Source organism: Aythya marila (genome assembly GCF_965140915.1).
Source record: "Aythya marila genome assembly, chromosome: 25".
In the NCBI taxonomy this organism is placed as follows: domain Eukaryota; kingdom Metazoa; phylum Chordata; class Aves; order Anseriformes; family Anatidae; genus Aythya; species Aythya marila.
In genome coordinates this window covers 4415929-4432131 of record NC_139066.1, presented here as the reverse complement: position 1 = coordinate 4432131, position 16203 = coordinate 4415929, and the positions used below count along the sequence as shown (strand labels likewise).

The following is a 16203-nucleotide window of genomic DNA, read 5'->3' as shown; positions in this document are numbered from 1 at the left end:
TCCCCCGGCCTTGAACGGCCGCTTGGTTCCTGGCGGGTCTCCACCACCCTCGGGCCGCCTGCAGAGCGGGGCGCCCTCATCTGCCATCTTGACCTTCCCAAGATGGCGGCAGCTTGCCCGCCTCCCACCTCCCTCCCCACCGCCTCTCCCAATATGGCCGCCCCCGACCTCCCCAACATGGCGCTGCGGCCCGGCCGCTAACCCCTCCCTCATCCGGCCACGGCCCGCGCAGGCGCAGGAGGGGGGCGGCGGCCGCCATTTTGTTGGGACGGCGGCCGCGTTTCCGGGTGCGGCGGGAGGAGGCCGCGGGCGGCGGTGAGGAGCTGGGGGGGCCCGGGGGGGTCTTGGGGGGCTGGGGGGGGTCTGAGGGGTCCTGGCCGAGGTTGTACCGGGGTCTGTGGGGGGAGGAGAGCGCCTGGGGGGGGTCCTGTGGGGCTGGGGGGGGCGTGGGGCCTGTGAGGGGGGGTGAGGGGGGGGTTAAAGGGGCAGTGGGGGGGGTGCGGGGGTCTGTGAGGGGGGTGTGGGGTCTGGGGGGGGGCCTGAGGTGTGTTTGGGGGCGGGGGGGGGGCGTGGGGCTCGTCAGGAGGCGGTGGGGAAGGGGGCAGGGGGTGTGGGGGGGTATTGGGGGGGGGCAGGGGGCTGTAAGGGGGCAGGAGGGGGGCTGGGGGGCCATAAAGAGGCGGTGGGGGGGGTGTGTGGGGTGTGTAAAGGGGCTGTGGGGGGGGGCTGGGCGGTATAAAGGGGTAGAAGAGGGTTGGGGGGGGCGTAAGGAGGTGTTTGGGGGGGGCAGGGGGTGTGTGGGGGGGCAGGGGGGGGGTTGTGGGGCCATAAAGGGGCCTCAGGGGGTTGGGGGGTCCATAGGGAGGCAGTGGGGGGGGTGTGGGGTCTGTATGGGGGCAGTGGGGGGGTCATGGGGTCCATAAGGAGGCAATGGGGGTGCCTGTAAGGGGGCTGCGGGGGGGGCAGGGGGTCTGTAAGAGGGTTGGGGGGGGCCTGACCCTATAAAGAGGGAAGGGGGGGGCATGGGGGGGTCCCCCGGGACCCCCAGCCCGTCTCTGGGGGAAGGCTCTGGCCCCACAGTCCCTTCGCTGTGCCCCCCCCGGGGCCTTTTGGGGTGTCTGGGGGGGCGAAATCCCAGGGAAAAGCCTCTGAGGGGTGCTGAGCCCCCCGGTAAAAGGGGGGGGGGGTCGTCAGAGCCGGCGTTTTGTTGGGGTTTGGCTTCCCCCAGCAGCGCCTCTGCCCTAATTAACTTATCCCCGGCCCTGCCCCTGCCCTAATTAACTCCTCCCCGGGCTTTTGGGGCTGGGAGGAGGCAGCTGGGGGTGGGTCACCCCCCCCCCCGGGAGCCACCCAGACCTGTCCCCAAGCCTCCGTGTCACCCCCCCATCGGTGTCCTTGGCCCCTGCTGCCCTAAAACGAACCCAAAACGAACCTAAAATGAACCTAAAAGAGCAAGGACCCAGCCCTATGGGGGCACCCCCCCCCCTCGTCCCTCGTGCTCCTGCGCCCCCAGCCCCTGCTTTTGGGGTCCCGTGGGGGGGTCCCGTGGCAGCTGCTGAGCCAATTGAGGTGTTTTAGGGGGGGACATGCTGCTGGGCGGCACCTTTTGGGGTTTGGGTTGTGATTTGAGCCTGGGGGGTGTTTTGGGGAGGACCCCGAGCAGCAGCTCCCCTGTGGGGTCGCCCCGCTGGGGGCAGCAGCCTCGGGAGACCCCAAACCCTGGGGTGGGCGTGGGGACGGCCCCCTTGTGCCTTTTGGGGTTTTTGGGGTTTAGCTTCCTCTGGGGTTTAGCGTCTTTTGGGGTTTTGGGGTTTTTCTTTGGGGCTTTGCTTCTTTTTTGGGGCTTTGCGTCTTTTGGGGTTTAGTGTCTTTTGGGGTTTTTCTTTGGGGCTTTGCTTCTTTCTTTTGGGGTTTGGGGCTTTTCTCCTTTTTTGGGGGGCTTTTTATTCTTTTTGGGGGTTTTTCTTCTTTTTTTGGTGTTTTATCTTTTGGGCGTTTTTCTTTTTGGGGCTTTGCTTTTTGGGGCTTTGCTTTTTGGGGCTTTTTCTTTCTGCCTTTCCGCGTGCCCTTGGCCTCTAATCCCCGCGGGGCCGCATCCCCCTGCTCCCCGGGCGCTTTATTGGGGGATTTTCCCTGGTGTGGGGTCCCCTGCGACCCCAGAAAGCCCCCGATCTGTCCGTCCGTCTGTCCGTCCACGCGGCACTGAGTCAGGAGCCTCGGAACCTGTCGGGAGCTTCATTCCTTCGGCCAGGAGCCGCGTTACGCGTCGGGACCTCGGGATCTGAGTCAGGACCTGGTTCCCTGTCAGGGTCCCGGTCCCGTCGGGGAAGGAGAACGGGGAAGGTCCAAGGAGAAGGAGCACAGGGAAAGAGCTGGGGAAGGAGCAGGGAGAAGGAGCAAGGAGAAGGAACAGAGGAGCCGAGCAGGGAGAAAAGGAGAACAGGAGGAACACGGGGAAGGAGCTGGGGAAGGAGCCGGGGAAGAAACGGGGAGGAAGAGCACGGGGAAGGAGCACAGGGAAGGATTTGGGGAAGGAGCACGGGGAAGGAGCCAGGGAAGGAGCAGGGAGAAGGAGCAAGGAGAAGGAAAAGAGGGAAGGAGCCGAGCGAGGAGCAGGGAGAAGGAGCACAGGGAATGGATCTGGGGAAGGAGCCAGGGAAGGAGCAAGGAGAAAGAGCACAGAGGGAAGGATTTGGGGAAGGAACAAGAAGGAACACAGGGAAGGAGCCGAGCAGGGAGCAGGGAAAAGGAGCACAGGGAAGGAACCGGGGAAGAAGCACGGGAAAGGAGCTGGGGAAGGAGCAGGGAGAAGGAACAAGGAGAAGGAACAGAGGGAAGGAGCGGGGAAAAGGAGCACGGGGAAGGAGCTGGGGAAGGAGGAGGGAAAAGGAGCACACGGGGAAGGAACCGGGGAAGAAGCAGGGAGAAGGAGCACAGGGAAGGAGCCCCCAGGGAAGGATCTGGGGAAGGAGCACAGGGAAGGAGCCGGGAGGAGCGCACGGGGAGAAGGAGCAGACGAGAAGGAGCCGAGGAAGGAGCAGGGAAGGAGCACGGGGGGGGGTGAAGGAGCCCCCGGGGCAGGATTTGGGGCAGGATTTGGGGCAGGAGCTGGGATCCGTGCTGGTTCCCATCCCGGCGTGCCCTGGCTGCGATTCCTCTGGGCATCAAACACCCAGAGCCCGGCACGGTTCGGTTCAGCACCAAGACACATTTTTAGGGGGCGAGGAGACCCCTCGGGGGGGCGGGGGGGCTCAGAGAGGCTCCTGAAGCCCCTGGGGGGGCTCGGGCTGGCCCCACGGGGACACCCCCTGATTTATTTGAGCCCCCGTGGCAGCAGCGAAACGTGGTTTATCCCACAGGAGCGGGGGCTGAGAAGGGAACTGGGGTTAAAAACCCCACAGGAACCCCAAGAGGGGAGCTGGGGGGGGGGGGCACAGCTCATTGGGGGGTGGGTTTGGGGAGCACAATGGGGCTGTGGGGCTGGGAATGGGGCTGGGAACGGGGCTGTGGGGCTGGGATTGGGACCGGGACATCTCCAGGAGCATCACCCATGGGTGCAGCTCCCCGTAGCCCCCCCCCCCGTGGCGGTGCCGTCCCCGGGGGTCTCCCCCCCCCCCCCCCCCTCCTGCAGCTTTCCCGATCTCTCCCTTTTTCACCCCACAGCCGCGATGAGCCCCCAGCCCTGAGCAGCCGCGATGCCGATCCCCCCCCCGCCGCCACCGCCCGGCCCCCCGCCGCCCCCCACCTTCAGCCAGGTAACGGAGGGGGGGGGCCGCTCCCTCCCCCCCTCAGCACCTTTGGGTGCCCCCCCCCCCTTTTCCTTCCCCATCCGTGCCTCAGTTTCCCCGGCCTCATTCTGCGCCCGGGGGGGGCTCCTCCTGTTTTGTTTTTTTTTCTGCCCCTCCGTGGCTTGGGGGGGGGCTTCCTGGGGTGCATGGGGGGGTTGGTGGGCAGAGTTGGGGGGGCACACACCCACCCTGGGGGGCTCACAATTGGCTGGGGGGGGCTCACGCCTGCCCTGGGGGGCTCAAACCCATGCTGGGGGGCTCACGCCCACCCCTGGGGGGCTCACGACTGGCTGGGGGGTCTCAAACCCACCCCTGGGGGGTCTGACGCCCACCCCTGGGGGGTCTCACACCCACCCTGGGGGTCTCAAACCCACCCTGGGGGGCTCACACCCACCGTGGGGGTCTCACAACTGGCTTGGGGGGCTCAAACCCACCCTGGGGTTCTCACACCCACCCTGGGGGGCTAACAATTGGCTGGGGGGGCTCATGCCTGCCCTGGGGGTCTCAAACCCACCCTGGGGGGCTCACAACTGGCCTGGGGGTCTCGAACCCACCCTGGGGGGCTTACGCCCACCCCTGGGGGGCTCACAACTGGCTGGGGGGGCTCATGCCCACCTCTGGGGGTCTGACACCCGCCCTGGGGGGCTCAAACCCACCCTGGGGGGCTCACAACTGGCTGGGGGGGTCTCACACCCACCCCTGGGGGGCTCACAACTTCTCTGGGGGTCTCATGCCCACCCTGGGGGGCTCAAATCCACCCTGGGAGTCTCACACCCACCCCTGGGGGGGTCTCACACTCCCCCCCGGGGGGGGGGGCTCCCCTCGTCCCCTAGGCGAACACGGAGCCCCCGAAATTGAGCCGCGAGGAGCAGCGTGGCCGGGGGGCGCTCCTGCAGGACATCTGCAAAGGGACCAAGCTGCGCAAGGTGACGCAGATCAACGACCGCAGCGCCCCCCTCCTCGAAAGTGAGTTACCCCTGACCCCCCCCCGTGCCTTTTTCCCCCCCCCCAGGGGGTCTCTCAACCCCTCCGTGACCCCCCCCCCCCTCGCTGCCTTTTTCTCCTTCCCCCCAGAGCCCAAGGCTGGCTGCGGGGGCGTTTCGGGGCCGCTGCAGCCCAAGGGGGGGCTGTTCCAGGGCGGCGTGCCCAAACTGCGACCCGTGGGGGCCAAGGACACCTCAGGTGGGGGCCACACTCCGTGAATTTTTTCCCCCCCCCCTCCTGGGAAGCTCCGTGGGCAGCAGGGGGGGGGCTGGGCTCTCCCTGCCTGTGCCCACCCCGAGGATTTGGGTATTTTGGCACTCTCTGTAGCACCCAAATCCCCCAAATCCCCCCCCAGCTTCCCGGGGGGGGGGGGGCTCCTTTTGCATCCTGGGGGTGCTCAGCGCCCCTCCCAACCCCTCACTCCCTCTTAATTATTTTTTTTTCTTCCCCCCCCCCCCCCCTCAGCAGAAAGCTCCACGAAACAAACCCTCCAAGTGCCCGGCTCCCGAGCGGCCGCCCCCAGACCCCCGGTGCCGTCCGCCCCCCCCTCCGGCAGCCGCCCCCCCCCTCAAGACGATGCCGACGGCGGCCGAGGCTCCCCCCCCGAATTACCCCGCACCCAAAGACCCTCCCTCCCCGACCTCTCCCGCCCCAACGCCGCTTCCAACCCCTCGGGGGGCATGAAGCACAGCTCCTCCGCCCCCCCCCCGCCCCCCCCGGGCCGCCGCAATGCCCCCACCCCCAAAATTTCCTCCTACAACCGAGAAAAACCCTTACCCCCCACCCCAGCTCAACGCCCCCCCCCCGCCGCCACCACCACCACCACCACCACCACCCTTCGGGACGGGCCCCCCCCGGCCCCACCGCCCGCCAAACCCCCCCCGTCCCCCGTTAACCTCCGAACGGGGGCTCCGGGGGGGCAAACCCTCGCCGCCGCCCCCCCCCCGCCGCCCCCCCCTCCTTACCGCCAGCCCCCCGGCGTCCCCAACGGCCCCCCCAGCCCCGTGGCCGAGGCCGCCCCCGAATTGCCCCAGAGGCACAATTCCCTGCACAGGAAGCCCCCCGGCCCCTTAAGGGGTTTGGCGCCCCCCCCCCCAAATTCCGCAGCCTCCCCAGCTCTCCAAAGCAGCCGCCCCCCCCCGCCGGCAAGGGACCCCCCCAGCCGGGGTGCAGGTAAGCCCAAAGCTTCAGCCCCTGTAAGTTCTGGGGGGGGGCTTTTTTGGGGTGCTGGGGGGGGGAGATTTCCCTTTTGGGGGTTGGATTTCCCTTTTGGGGGGGGGAGATTTCCATTTGGGGGGGGGAAGCGGTGGTATTGGGATGCGGTGGGGTTTTTCCCCCGGGGGGGGTCCTGCTGTGGGAACCCCGCGTGCTGCTGGTGGCACGGGTGGTCCTGTAGGGCCCTGGGGGGGTCACATCCATCCTGGGGGGGGGGGTCTCACGCCCATTTTGGGGGGGCTCATACCCATGCTGGGGGTCTCACATCCATGTGGGGGGGTCTCATACTGACCCTGGGGGGTCTCACGCCCACCCTGGGGGGGGCTTACACCGACCCTGGGGGTCTTGCATCCACCTGGGGGGGGCTCATACCGACCTGGGGGGGTCTCACATCCATTTTGGGGGGCTCATACCCACCCGGGGGGGGTCTCTTGCCCATCCTGGGGGGCTCATACCCATCCTGGGGGGTTCATGCCCACCCCGGGGGGGGCTTACACTGACCCTGGGGGTCTCGGATTCACCTGGGGGGGTCTCAGACCAATTCGGGGGGGTCTCACACCCACTTGGGGGGGTCCCACACCCATTTTGGGGGGGCTCATACCCACCCTGGGGGGTCTCACATCCACCTGGGGGGGTCTCACATCCATTTTGGGGGGGCTCACACCCCCCCTGACCTCCTCTCCTCTTTGGGGGGGGGGCAAGGAGACATCAAGATCACCCTCCCACATCCCAGGGGACCCAATCCCTGCCCCCCCCCCAATTTTTATTTTTATTTTTATTTTTATTTCTATTTCTATTTCTATTTTTATTTTTATTTTTCCCCCCGGGGGGGGGGGCTCCTTCCTCACCCCCCCCCCCATCCCCATCTCTCCCCGCAGCCCCTCCGCCCCCTCCGCCGCTGCTGCGCAACGGGGGGCGCGACGCCCCCCCCCCGCCACCTCCCCCTTACCGAGTTCACGGCCCCGCCGACCCCCCCGGCCGCGGGAAGCCCCCCCCGCCGCCCACCCGCACGCCGGCCGGGCCCCCCCCGCCGCCCCCCCCGCTGAGAAACGGCCACCGGGACTCCATCAGAGCCTTCCTGGGTGAGTCCCGGGGCACGGGGACAAATTGGGGGGGTTTGGGGGGGTTTGGGGGAGGTTCTAGGGGCAGCACCGAGCCCTTTGGGCTTCATTTTGCCCCCCCCTTTTTATTTTTATTTTTTTTGTGTCCCCCCCCCCAATTTTTTTTCCCCGCAGACGACTTCGAGTCCAAGTACTCCTTCCACCCCGTCGAGGATTTCCCGGCCCCCGAGGAGTACAAATTCTTCCAGAGGATTTACCCCAGCAAAACCAACAGAGGTGAGGGGGCCCCCGACCCCCCCCCGGACCCCCCCCCAAAATTTTTGGCCGGGTGGGAGGCCAAAAAAACCCCCCCCGGAGGGGCTCTGAGTGCCCCCAGGAGCAGCACAGAGGATGTGGCTCCTGCCCCCGACACCCTCATTGGGGGGGGGGGGGGTTATTTTCAGAGCCCCCTACCCGTGGGGGGGGCACGGGGGGGGCCCTAAACCCCCCTTTTTTTTTTTTTTTTTTTTTTTCCCTGGGGGTTTCAGCCCCCCTTTTCTCCCCACAGCCACCCGCGGGGCCCCCCTCTGCCCCCATCCCCAGGTGAAAGCGGTGGCGGCGCCGGCGCCTGGATCCCGAGCGGAGGCACGGAGCTGCCCCCCCCCCCCCCCCAAAAAAAATAACCCCCCCCCCAAAAAAAAAAACCTGCATGAGACCCTCCTGCCCCCCCCCCCCAGCCCCCCTCCCCGTGCCCCCCCCTCACCCCTCAGCCCCTTCCCCATCACAGCACGGGGGGGTTTTGGGGAGGGGGGGGGGTCCAAGCACGGAGCCCCCCCCCCCCCCCCCACGGGGGCGTTTTGTTTGCACAGGAGGAGCCTCATGGGGGGGGGGGGGCAGCATTTTTGTGGGTTTCACACCCCCGTTTTAACACTAAATCCCCAAATTTGAGCGTTTTACCGGGGGGGGGGGGCTCCGTTTGCCGTTTGCCTTACGCTGAGCGACCGCCGGTGCCCGGGGGGGGCTCAAAAAAAAAGGGGGGGGGGCTCCCGTTAACCGGGTCCGTGCTGCAGAGGGGGGGGGGGGGTAGGAGGGAGGGGGGGGGCGGTTGTCCTAAAATCCTCCCCTTTCAGCTTATTTTTCGGTGGTGGTTTTTGTACGGCGCTGGGACCTTCCCCTGCAAGGTGGGGGGACACGGGGGGGGACGCGGTTTGGGTTAAAAAATGGAAGAATTGGTTCGCCCCGTCCCTATGGCTGCGGGGGGGGGGGGAGGAGGGGAACCCCCCCACACACACCTCCCCGTGAGCCCGGAATTGGGTTAAATAAAGGAAATAACGGTGAACCTGTGTCCCTGAGGATGTGGCGCCTCGCTGGGGGATCTGCTGGGGGGGTACTGGGAGCACTGGGGGTACTGGGAGCACTGGGAGATGGGATACTGGTGATAGTGGGAGCACTGGGAGCTGGGACTGGGGATACTGGGAGGGCTGGGGAACTAGGAGTGGGGAATACTGGGAGCACGGGGGAGCTGGGACTGGGGATACTGGGAGGGCTGGGAGCTGGGATACTGGTGATAGTGGGAGCACTGGGGAGCTGGGACTGGGGATACTGGTTATACCGGGAGCACTGGGGAACTGGGAGTGGGGAATACTGGGAGCAGTGGTGACAGTGTCAGTTCTGGGGAGCTGGGACTGGGGATACTGGGAGCACTGGGAGCTGGGACTGGGGATACTGGGGATATTGGGAGCACTGGGGAACTGGGCGTGGGGATACTGGGAGGACTGGGGATACTGGGAGCTGGGAGTGGGGATACTGGGAGGGTTGGGGAGCCTGGACTGGGGATACTGGGGGGTGCTGAGGGTACTGGGAGCTGCGGGGAGCTGGGCGTGGGGATACTGGGAACGGTAGAGAATCGGGACTGGTGATACTGGGGGCACTGGGGATACTGGGAGCCATTCGGGGCCGTGGAGCCTCTCCCCGCCCTCAGGACTACATCTCCCAGCAGGCCTTGCGCGCCGCGGCATACAACTCCCGGCGTGCCCCTCGCGTTGGCGCCAATTAGCCGGAGCGCTTGGCGCGGGACTTGGCGATTGGCTCCGGCGGCGCGGGGCTCGGCCAATGGGGGCGAAGGGGGCGTGGCCAGCCCGGCCTGGTGGCGGGAACTGAGGGGCTGCGGCTGAGTTGGCGCCAGGAGGTTGGCGGGGGCTGGGGGGGGGGAATTGGGGGGCTGGGGGGGGAATTGGGGGGCTATGGGGCAGGAATAGGGGCAGGACCCCTGGGTTATGGGGCAGGGGACGTCTGGGGGCCGGGATATTGGGGCAGGGGGTTGTGGGGGGCGACTGGGGGGGGGGTTGGGGGGCTATGGGGGTCTATGGGGGGGCTATGGGGCGGTTGGGGGGGGAATTGGGGGGCTATGGGGCAGGGAATAGGGGCAGGACCCCTGGGTTATGGGGCAGGGGGTTGCGGGGCATTGGGGGCAGGGCTATAGGGCGGATGGGGGCAGCGATATGGGGTCGTTGTGGGGCTGGGGTGTGTGGGGTACGGCTGGGGGGGGCACGTGTGGGGTAAGGGTGGGGGGGTGGGGTCATGTTGTGGGGTTGGGGGGCACAAATATGGGGTTAGGGAGGTGGGAGGGGGGTCACGTTGTAGGGTTGGGCACATGGGGTGAGGCTGGAGGGGGCTACGGGGGATGCACACAGGGGTAAGGGCGGTGATGTGGGGTCGTGTAGGGCTGGGGGGCTACGGGGGGGTGTGGGCAGAGCTGGGGGGGGGACAGGACACGGGACATGGGGTGGGGGTCTCTCGGTGTGACGCTGCCTCTCCCCGCAGAGCCCCCCCCGGCCATGCCCAGCACCCGCTCCCGCAGCCAGCCCACCATCGGCTTCCCCCGCCGCCGGAGCGCCCGCTGCCTCGCCGCCCCCCCGGCCAAGCCCCCCCCAGCCAAAACCCTCCAGGATGACCCCGACCGCGACCCCCCCGCCCCAAACCTCTCGCCTTTACCCAAGAACCCCCCAGGACCCGGCTCGGCCCCCCTGGCCCCGCTGTCTCCCCGGTGCCAAGCGCTGCCCTTGAGCCCCCACAAGCGCCTGGGTGAGCCCCCAACCCCCCCTTGGGATGTGGGGGGGGGGTCTTTTGGGGTGCGAGGGGCTTTCCTCTCCTCCTGGGAGCTTTTGGGGCTCTGGGGGCTGAGCTGTCCCCTCGTGTCCCCCCCCCCTTGCAGGCGATGACAACCTGTGCAACGTCCCCCGCGCCCTGCCCTGCTCCCCGGCCAAGCGCAGCAAGGAGAACCGGGGGCGCCGCCTGCTTTTCGGGGACCCCGCAGCCTCCCCGGGGAAACCGAACCCCCCCGAGAAGCCACCCAACACCCCCACGAAGCTGAGCACCCCCGAGAAGCCCCCGACCCCCCCGGTGCCACCCACCCCACGCCGAGGCCAGGAGACCCCCCAAAGCTCGGGGCGCAGCAGGGACCCCGTGCGCACCCGGCTCTTCCGACCCGAAGGTGAGCGCGGGTAGCCCGTAACGGGGGCGGGGGGGGTCCCCAAAGCGCGTTTGCATCCGGGGTGGGGGGGGGGTCCGTACACCCTCCCCTCACCCTAATTTTTCCCTTTCCTATGCAGGGAGCTGCTACCAGGAGGCGAAGCGGGCTCTGCACGCCGCCGTGCCCGAGCGTTTGCAGGGCCGGGAGCGGGAGGCGGGCGCCATCCGGCAATTCCTGGGGGAGCACCTCCCCGCACGGCGCCCCGGCAGCCTCTACATTTCGGGCCCCCCCGGCACGGGCAAGACGGCGTGCCTGAGCTGCGTGCTGCGCGACTGCCAGGTGCCTGCCAGCCCCGGGAACCCCCCCCTCAAAAAAAAAAAAAAAATTGAGGAGGGGTTGGGTTGGGTTGGGTTGGAGAGGGTCCCGTGCGCACGGTTCGGAGCGCACCAGGGGGGTTTTTTTGGGGGTTTTTGCAGCTGGGATTTTAACGCCCTGACCCCCCCCCCCGTGTTTTTTTTCCTCTCCCCCAGCAGGATGAGCTGGCGGGGAGCCGGGTGCTGGTGTTGAACTGCATGGAGCTGAGCTCCCCCCAGGCCGTTTTCCCCGCCGTGGCGCAGCGCCTGGGGGTGCCGGGGGCCGGCAGGGAGGCGCTCAGGGGGCTGGAGAAGGAGCTGACGACCCCCGGACCCATGCTGTGAGTCCTGAGTTTTTGGGGGGGCCGGGACCCAAATCCCATCCTCTCCCCATCTCTGGACACCCCCAGAGGGTCGTGGGGGGGTGGATTTGGGGCCGAGTTAATTTTTTTACCCCCCCATCCCACAGTTTGCTGGTGCTGGACGAGCTGGACCAGCTGGAGAGCAAGGGGCAGGACGTGCTCTACACCATCTTCGACTGGCCCCGACTGCCCGGCTCCCGTCTCGTCCTCATCGGTGAGCCCCAAATCACCCCAAAAATCGGGATCTGGACCCCCCCCGACCCCTCCTTAACCCCTCTGTGCCCCCCCCCCGCCCCCTTTCCAGGGGTGGCCAACGCGCTGGACCTGACGGAGCGCACCCTGGCGCGGCTGCACGCCCGCCTGGCCCCCGGCCCCCCCCGCCTGCTGCATTTCCCCCCCTACAGCCGCCAGCAGCTGGCGGCCATCCTGCAGGAGCGCTTGGCCCGGGGGGGGGCCGAAGCCGTGCTGGACCCCCCCGCCCTCCAGTTCTGCGCCCGCAAAGTCTCGGCCGTGTCCGGCGACGCGCGCAAAGCCCTCGACGTCTGCAGGTAAAAATAAAAAATAAAATAAAATAAAATAAAAATAGGGGGTGGGGGGTGAAGGGATGCTGGTTCCAGTGACCCCCCCCTCACCCAAGGGGGGGGTTCTGGGGGAGTTGGGGGGGCTTCTTGTTATGGGGTGGGGATAGGATGGGGGGTTTAAGCTGAAAAAGCAGAGGTTTAGGTTAAAGGGGTTTTATTATTGGGTGTGTTTGGGGGGAAGGCGGTGACGCCGTGTCTTGGGGGGGTCACCGGGGGGGGGGCAGGAGGCAGGGAAAGGGGGTGCGGAGCCCACCTCGGGGTGCTGAGGGGGCCGGGGGTGTTTCCCCACAGGCGAGCCGTGGAGATGGTGGAGCTGGACGTGAGGACCCAGACCCTCCTCAAGCCCCCACCGGGCTGTGAGTAACCGGGGGGGGGGACATGGGGGGGGCCCCACGGGGGCAGCCTCAAACCCCCGGGGTCCCTGCATGGGTCCCTCCCTGGGTTTGGCTGGGTTTGGGGCCACCCCAAAAAAACCCTGACCCCCCTTTTCTGCTTGCAGGTGACCCCCCCGTGCGCGTGGGGCTCCCCCACGTCTCCCGCGTCCTCTCGGAGGTTTTTGGGGACAGGATGGCGGCGGGGGGGGGGCGCGGGGCCCCCGACACCTTCCCCCTGCAGCAGAAAGTCCTGGTGTGCTCCCTGCTGCTCCTCGCCCGGCACCTGCGCGCCCGCGAGGTGACGCTGGGCAAGGTGAGGTTTTGGGGACGGGGGTTTTGGGGGGGGTCCTGAGGTCCTTGGGGTTTTTTTGGGGGGGTTCTTGAGGTCCTTGGGGGTCCCTGGGGTCCTTAGGGGCTCTGAGGTCCCCCAGGTCGCTGGGGTCTTTAGGGTTCCTGATGTTCTCGGGGGTCCTCGGGGGCCTTGGGCTTCTTGGGGGTCCCCAAGTTCCCTGTGGTCCTTAGGGTGTCCCCAGGCTCTCTGAGGTCTCTGATGTCCCCAAAGTCCCTGGGGTTCTTAGGGTCCCTGATGTCCCTAAGGCTCCTGGGGTCTCTGGGGTCCTTAGGGTCCCCAAAGTCCCTCGTGCTCCTGGGGTCCCTGATGTCCCCAAGGTCCCTGGGGTCACCGGGCTCCTTGGGGATCCCTGAGGTCTTTGGAGTCCCTGGGGTCTCTGGTGTCCCTAAGGGTCTTGGGGTTCCCGGGCTCCTTAGGCTCCCTCATGTCCTTGGGGTCTCTGGGCTCCTTCAGGTCCCCAGAAAAACCCCTCCCGTTCCTGCGATCCCCGACGTCCCCAACATCCCTTGTCTCCTTGTGCGCCCCCGACCTCCCCACCACCCCCAAGCTCCTTAGGGGCTCTCCCGGGTCTCTGGGCCCTCTCGGGGGGTCCCCGTCGTCCCCGTGTCCCCCCCCCACCCAGCCTCACGCCGCCCCCTCTGCCCCCAGCTCCACGACGCCTACAGCCGCGTGTGCCGCCGGCAGCAGCTCTGCGCCGTGGACCAAGCCGAGTGCCTGGCCCTCGTCACCCTGCTGGAGGCTCGCGGCGTCCTCCAGCTCAAGAGGGCCAAGGAGGCCCGGCTGGCCAAGGTAGGACGATTTGGGGGGGTAGGAAAAGGGGGGGGCACCTCCTGAGCCCCCCCTTTTGTGGTGCTGAGCCCCCCAACTTGTCCCCGTCCCCAGGTGTCCCTGAAGATCGAGGAGGAGGAGGCACGGCACGCGCTGCAGGACGCCGCGCTGGTGGGGAGCATCCTGGCACGGGGGCTGCTTTAGGGACCCCCCCCCGGGCACCACAACCCCCCCGTGGCCCCACAGCCCCCCCTGGACACCACAGCCCCCCCCCGGACAACACAACCCCCCCCGTTCTCCCCCCAAAGCGCTCGGCGCATTTTTATCCATGGATACGTTGGGGGGGGACCTGGCTGCTCCTGCCTCCAGCAGGACCCCCCCCCCCTTTTTATCTCGTTGCTGTTGGTTTTAAAGGGTGGGGGGGCTGCTGCCCCCTCCCTCTGCCCCCCCCCACATGCTCCATTTTTGGGGGGGGCACCCCATTTTTGGGGTGACCCCCCCTCCATCTCCTGCTGCGAATAAAGTCCTGGTTCGGTGACGGGCTCCTGCCTCTTGGGGGGTCGCCCCCCCTGCTCCCTGGGGGGGTCCTGGGTGTGCCCCCCCCCCAATTTTTGGCCCCCCCTTTCTCCATCTTTGCCCCCCCCCCCTTCTGCCTGCGTTAACCCAGGGCGGCTCTGACCTCATTCTGCAGCCTCCCAGCCATGGGGGGGGGGAAGGAGAAAAGGGGGGGGGTCTCCAGGAAGGGGGGGGGGGCAGCTCTTTCCCCCCCCCACCCCCTCATCTTGCCATTAATACCCCCCCAGGGGCTTGGGAAATTTGGGGGGGGGGCTCATCTTGTTCGTGGGGGGGTGATGGGGGGCACCCATGGGTCCCTGGAGCCCTGGGTGTGGGTTGAGGGGGGGGGGGCTGGGGAGGGGGGGGCAGCCCTGTTCTCACGCCCCCCCCCCCCGCGGCCCCAGGCGCTAATTGGGGCCGGGTGCTTTGATCTCTCAGCCGCTTCCCGCAGCTTAATGAGGGCCTGGCCCTGGCTGCCCCCCCCCCACCGATGGGGGGGGCACAATGGGGGTCCCTGGGGGGGGCACAAGGGAAGGGGGGGGCTGCCCCCAGCCCTGTCCCTGCGGTCCCCGGGGGTCCTGGGGCTGTTGAAGTGGGGGGGGGCACAGGGCACAGCCTGGGGGGGGCTTTAGGGGTCCCTGGGGCTTTGGGGTCCCGCACCCAGGTGGGGTTGGGTGAGGGGGGCACCGGGCGGGGGGGGCACCTGGGTGACAAGTGTCCCCACAGTGTCCCCACAGTGTCCCCATGGGGTTCTGGTGGCGCAGTGACCGTGGCACCCGGTGCCGTGTGCCCCCATCCCCTTGCCTCAGCACCCCGGGGTGCTGCCGGTGGGTCCCCCTCTGTGTCCCCATGGTGTCCCCACGGTGTCCCCCCAGTGTCCCCATGGCATCCTGGTGCCCCCCCGGTGTCCCCATGGGGTGCTGGTGACACCGTGACTCTGGCACCCGGTGCCATGTGCCCCCATCCCATTGCCTCAGCACCCTGGGGTGCTGCCGGTGGGTCCCCCCCATGTCCCCCTAGTGTCCCCATGGTGTCCCCCCGGTTACCCCCGGTGTCCCCCCAGTGTCCCCACAGCATCCCAGTGTCCCCACGGTGTCCTGGCCATGCTGGTGGCACGGTGACTCTGCCACCCAGTGCTGTGCGCCCCCATCCCTTTGCCTCAGCACCCTGGGGTGCTGCCGGTGTCTCCCCCCCGTGTCCCCATGGCATCCGTGTGTCCCCCCCGGTGTCCCCACGGTGTCCCCACGGTGTCCCCCCAGTGTCCCCATGGCCTCCTGGTGCCCCCCCGGTGTCCCCATGGGGTGCTGGTGGCACCCGGTGCCCTGCACCCCCATCCCGTTACCTCAGCACCCCGGGGTGCTGCCGGTGTCTCCCCACCGTGCCCCCCCAGCGCCCCCCCGGTGTCCCCGTGTCCCCCCCCCTGTCCCCACGCCGCTGTCCCCGGCTCCCCGCTGTCCTCGCGTGGCCTCCCCTTACATAAGGGCCACGTGGGTGCCCACGGTGTCCCCCCCCCCTTGCGCTGTCCCCACCGGCACCCAGCTGCCAGCCGCTTCCGCGCCGCTGCACCCGAGCGGGGCGACGGGGCCGGGGGGGGGGGACACATGGCACGGGGGGGGGGGGGGACATAAGGGGGGGGACATGGGGTGACCCCGCGTTTGGGGACACCGTGAGGCCTCCCAGCGTGGCTGTGGTGCGCTGGGGGGGGGGCACAGGGGGTAGGGGGGGGCACAGGGGGTGTGTGGGGGGGGTGGGGGTAATGGGGGGGGTCCTACCAAGGGGGGGGTCCCATTCTGGGGGGGTCTCATCCTGGGGGGTCTCATCCTGGGGGGGGCACTGGGAGCCTTTTGGTGCCTTCCTCCTGGCCGGGCCCCCCCGTGGTGGTCCCGGTGTGCTTGGGGGGTCCTGGGGGGGTCATGGGGGGTCCCAGCAGCCCCCTCCCCTCCCCCCCCCCCAGGGTCACCCAGGGGAAGCTGAGGCTGTGCCCCCCCCTCCCCATTCCCAGCCTATTTGGGATCCCTGGGGCCCATGGGTGACCCTCACCCCCCCCGGGGGGGGGTCAGGCCCCCCCAGCCCTGTGCCCCCCCCCCAAATTGACCCCCCCCCATTTCCCCCCCCCCCATCTCTGCCCCAAATTTTCCCCTATGTGACCCCAACCCCCCCCGTGACCCCACGAGGCCCCCCCCCCCCCCCCGGGGTACCCCCAGCCCTGCCCCCCCCACACCCCCTGGACCAAGGGGGGGGGAGCTCCCCACACCCCCCCCCCAGCGGTCATTAACCGGCCGCGGCCCCTTTAAGGCCCCCCCCCCGCCCTTTCTCCCCCTTCCGCTTCAAAGCGCTCCGCTGCCGCCAGGCCACGCCC

At 68.2% G+C, this 16203-nt stretch overlaps 2 protein-coding genes across 4 annotated transcripts; both read left to right on the top strand.

The window, feature by feature from the left end:
• The first annotated feature begins 262 nt into the window (after positions 1-262).
• WIPF2 (WAS/WASL interacting protein family member 2) lies at positions 263-8358 on the top strand. 2 transcript variants are annotated; one of them, XM_082778770.1, is made up of 8 exons: positions 263-315; positions 3664-3755; positions 4622-4754; positions 4863-4970; positions 5241-5945; positions 6866-7069; positions 7223-7324; positions 7596-8358. In XM_082778770.1, exons 2-8 carry the CDS (start codon positions 3696-3698, stop codon positions 7973-7975), a joined length of 1692 nt encoding a protein of 563 aa, XP_082634896.1. In that variant the 5' UTR covers positions 263-315; positions 3664-3695; the 3' UTR covers positions 7976-8358. The 2 variants fall into 2 exon arrangements, with proteins under 2 accessions (XP_082634896.1, XP_082634895.1); XM_082778769.1 differs by having other exon boundaries at positions 5238-5945.
• A 1506-nt stretch (positions 8359-9864) lies between these two features.
• On the top strand, positions 9865-13523 carry CDC6 (cell division cycle 6; the record flags this gene model as incomplete). Of its 2 annotated transcripts, none has more annotated exons than XM_082779281.1 (10): positions 9865-10111; positions 10242-10520; positions 10639-10838; positions 11033-11193; positions 11322-11428; positions 11519-11762; positions 12087-12151; positions 12295-12482; positions 13170-13310; positions 13404-13523. In XM_082779281.1, the coding sequence occupies 10 exons, from the start codon at positions 9865-9867 to the stop codon at positions 13491-13493; spliced, it is 1722 nt and encodes a 573-aa protein (XP_082635407.1). In that variant the 3' UTR covers positions 13494-13523. The 2 variants fall into 2 exon arrangements, with proteins under 2 accessions (XP_082635407.1, XP_082635406.1); XM_082779280.1 differs by having other exon boundaries at positions 11030-11193.
• Positions 13524-16203: the final 2680 nt, after the last annotated feature.

Bases quoted from the DNA above. Each gene is read 5' to 3' on its own strand.
- WIPF2 (XM_082778769.1), top strand. From the start codon at position 3,696: ATGCCGATCCCCCCCCCGCCGCCACCGCCCGGCCCCCCGCCGCCCCCC. The intron at 7,070-7,222 runs GTGAGTCCCGGG...TTTTCCCCGCAG, and splicing joins CTCCATCAGAGCCTTCCTGG to ACGACTTCGAGTCCAAGTAC. The intron at 7,325-7,595 runs GTGAGGGGGCCC...TTCTCCCCACAG, and splicing joins CCCCAGCAAAACCAACAGAG to CCACCCGCGGGGCCCCCCTC.